This window comes from Zingiber officinale, chromosome 6B (genome assembly GCF_018446385.1).
Source record: "Zingiber officinale cultivar Zhangliang chromosome 6B, Zo_v1.1, whole genome shotgun sequence".
Lineage (NCBI taxonomy): Eukaryota > Viridiplantae > Streptophyta > Magnoliopsida > Zingiberales > Zingiberaceae > Zingiber > Zingiber officinale.
This window is the reverse complement of record NC_055996.1, coordinates 134,559,500-134,562,130: the sequence shown is the minus strand read 5'-3', so window position 1 is coordinate 134,562,130 and position 2,631 is coordinate 134,559,500. Positions and strand designations below refer to the sequence as shown.

At 39.2% G+C, this 2,631-nt stretch overlaps 1 protein-coding gene across 2 annotated transcripts; it reads left to right on the top strand.

Annotated features, from left to right (window-relative positions):
- LOC121989669 (putative HVA22-like protein g) lies at window positions 1-2,631 on the top strand. Of its 2 annotated transcripts, none has more exons than XM_042543850.1 (7): window positions 1-170; window positions 379-428; window positions 524-622; window positions 702-758; window positions 838-901; window positions 1,087-1,299; window positions 2,100-2,631. In XM_042543850.1, the coding sequence occupies exons 2-7, from the start codon at window positions 397-399 to the stop codon at window positions 2,349-2,351; spliced, it is 717 nt and encodes a 238-aa protein (XP_042399784.1). In that variant the 5' UTR covers window positions 1-170; window positions 379-396; the 3' UTR covers window positions 2,352-2,631. The 2 variants fall into 2 exon arrangements, with proteins under 2 accessions (XP_042399784.1, XP_042399783.1); XM_042543849.1 differs by having other exon boundaries at window positions 352-428.

The window sequence follows — 2,631 nt, the reverse complement described above, 5'->3', positions numbered from 1 at the left end:
AAGGCGACGACCGACGAGATTGCGACTGAGACGAAGGCGATCGCGAAACGAGATGATGTCGCTGGTTGATTCTACAGCACCAACCGTGGTGGATAAATATCGATCCATTCGACCCCAATCTGCTCGCGAGCCTTCAACCGGCGTCTGGTTCCCTCGTCGCCGGATCAAAGGTGCCATCTTTTCTGCCGCTCCATGCTTCATTTTGACTTGATCGATCACGCATTTCCCTTCGATTTAGCTTTCAAAATCCCTAATTTCCCTTCGATTTTATTGGGGGGCGGAGTTTCAAACCGTCTAGTTCTTTAAAAGTCTGAAATTTCTTCCTCGATTGACAAATTGCAATATCTTTAGGTCAACTTTTGCCTCTGTGATTATTAGGCCTTTTCTGGAGTGACCATGATAGGTTCATTCATCAGTAGAGTTTTGATGTAAGCTTCCCTGAACTCATTGCTCTAATCCGACGATGTTTAATCTGGAGAAACTGAAATATGATGATGATAAACAATATCTATACATTTTGCAGACTTGCTCTTGGCCATGTTTATCCAGCTTACAAGTGTTACAAGACTGTGGAGTTGAACAAGCCAGAGATCGAGCAGTTGCGTTTCTGGTGCCAGTATTGGTCAGTCAATCTCTTCTGTATCACCAGACTAAGATTCCTTTGATGTTTGATGAGTTGAATATGTTTGGCTGTTTTCCAGGATTTTAGTTGCATTTTTATCAGTATTGGGAGCCTTTGCGGATGTATTCTTCTCATGGTGGGCTAGTAATTTTGTTCTTGTTTAGGTACTTTCTTCTGCCATTTTCAATAATATTGTTCTGTGTTTTCTTCTGAAGGCTTCCACTCTACTATGAAGCAAAACTGGGAATCTACCTGTTTCTGTGGTATCCCCAAACAAACGTATAATGTTCTTTCCTGCAACTTAATCTAGTCGATTCTCAGATTAATCTTTTTTGTCACTCAAACAATAGAGTAACGATATTGATGCTTTTAAATTAGTATAATACATAACAAGATCTTATATTGCGGAGTTACCTTGCTTAACATGAGTGCTTAATTTAAGTTATGAATCTAAATTGTTCCAGGGTGCAACAATTGTCTATGAGAAGTATGTCGGGCCTTATATTGCGGAGCATGAACATGAAATTGATCTTACCTTGTTAGAGTTCAGAGCAAGGGCTTCAGATAGTGCACTGATAGCTCAGCAGTTGCTTGCGAGTTTCTTGAAGGCGAGCCTTTCTGGGATGGTGAAGTATGCTCTTTTAATGATGCCGGCACAAAAATTGGATGCTTTCCAGGTATGGTTCGTTGCAAAAGAGAGAAAAATAGTTTTCTTATTTCAATAAAGATAAATTTTATCTTTGATAATAGGATGCCTTTGTAAAACAATATGCATTAACCAATTTGGTTAATCAAATTATTTAATAGGGTTTCACCTTTGATACTTGTTGTTTATGATTGATCGATGCAATAGCATCTGAAGACAAGGATCTCATGCTAGTGTTTCATTCACCTTCTAGGCCTGTGACTCTACATTTCCATTCTTTATTGGCTAGTGTTGTTAAATTTCTTTATCTATCCCTGATATAGTGAATTCCATAAAGCTTGGAGTTTGGCTTTCACAATCCTAGTTTGCTAAATTGAGTAAAGCCACAACTTTTTTTCCACTTCTTATCCATTTGATTGGAATAGATGACTTTTTAGTTCTTAATGATGATTAATGTGCTGTACCCTTCAACTTTCATCCTGATTGCTTTAATCTTAGTGTCCACATATGCTCGGTCCACAATGTACTTTTGTTCTTCTTAAGTGAAGCGACTGGCTAACAAATCTCATTCGCATTCCTGAAATATTTGTCCTAGTAAAAGATCAAAGACTGAGTTTGCGTCTAATTTTACCAGTTACCATGTTCAGAACTGAAAAAAAGGCTGGAATTGTGAACATACACTGAGTTCTATGTTGCAGTTTTAAATCAATTATTGTAACAAATTGCTTTGTAGCACGAATTTTTTTTTTATGATTATTTTGAAGAACTAAATTGATCGATATGAACTACAGAGATACAGTCACTAACAGAACTTTCCAATATATATTGCAGTTTCAGCAACTACAGCAACCTGGGCAGCCACAGGAACCTTTGACACCTTCTGTAATGCTGCCTGCTCATCAACCTGCAGCATCGCAGCCACCTCAAAGTGAAGCGAGAGCTCTGTTTGATCCTATGGAGAACAGCGAGCCACAAGAACAACCAATAAAGGAAGGCATATCTCTCCATCCTTCTCCAGCTCAGTCGCAAGAAAGAGTTCCTGAAACACAGTTTGCAAACTGCTCGAGTACCCACACCAACTGAAGAACCAATTGAGGTTGAGACCTCCAGCTCCGAAGCAGTACAAAACTCAGACCAGCAGTTAGAGGTGGCGCTGACCGAAGAGGCAGCAACACATACAGCACGGGACAGCTTGAGAAAAAGAGTTGTCATTGCTACAATCAGCCCTGCCGATCCATAGCTTCTCGGTGAAAGGTTGCAAGATGATTGCTTCATAGACAATAAGATTACCAATTTAGATGGACGTTAATGGAAATTGTTTAAGACATACTAATAAAGACAATATAGACATAGTTATTCGACA

Excerpts from the sequence above, each read along its gene's own strand:
- LOC121989669 (XM_042543850.1), top strand. The coding sequence starts at position 397 with ATGATAGGTTCATTCATCAGTAGAGTTTTGAT. Across the intron at positions 429-523 it reads TTCATCAGTAGAGTTTTGAT|ACTTGCTCTTGGCCATGTTT; the intron begins GTAAGCTTCCCT and ends TACATTTTGCAG. Across the intron at positions 902-1,086 it reads TGTGGTATCCCCAAACAAAC|GGTGCAACAATTGTCTATGA; the intron begins GTATAATGTTCT and ends AAATTGTTCCAG.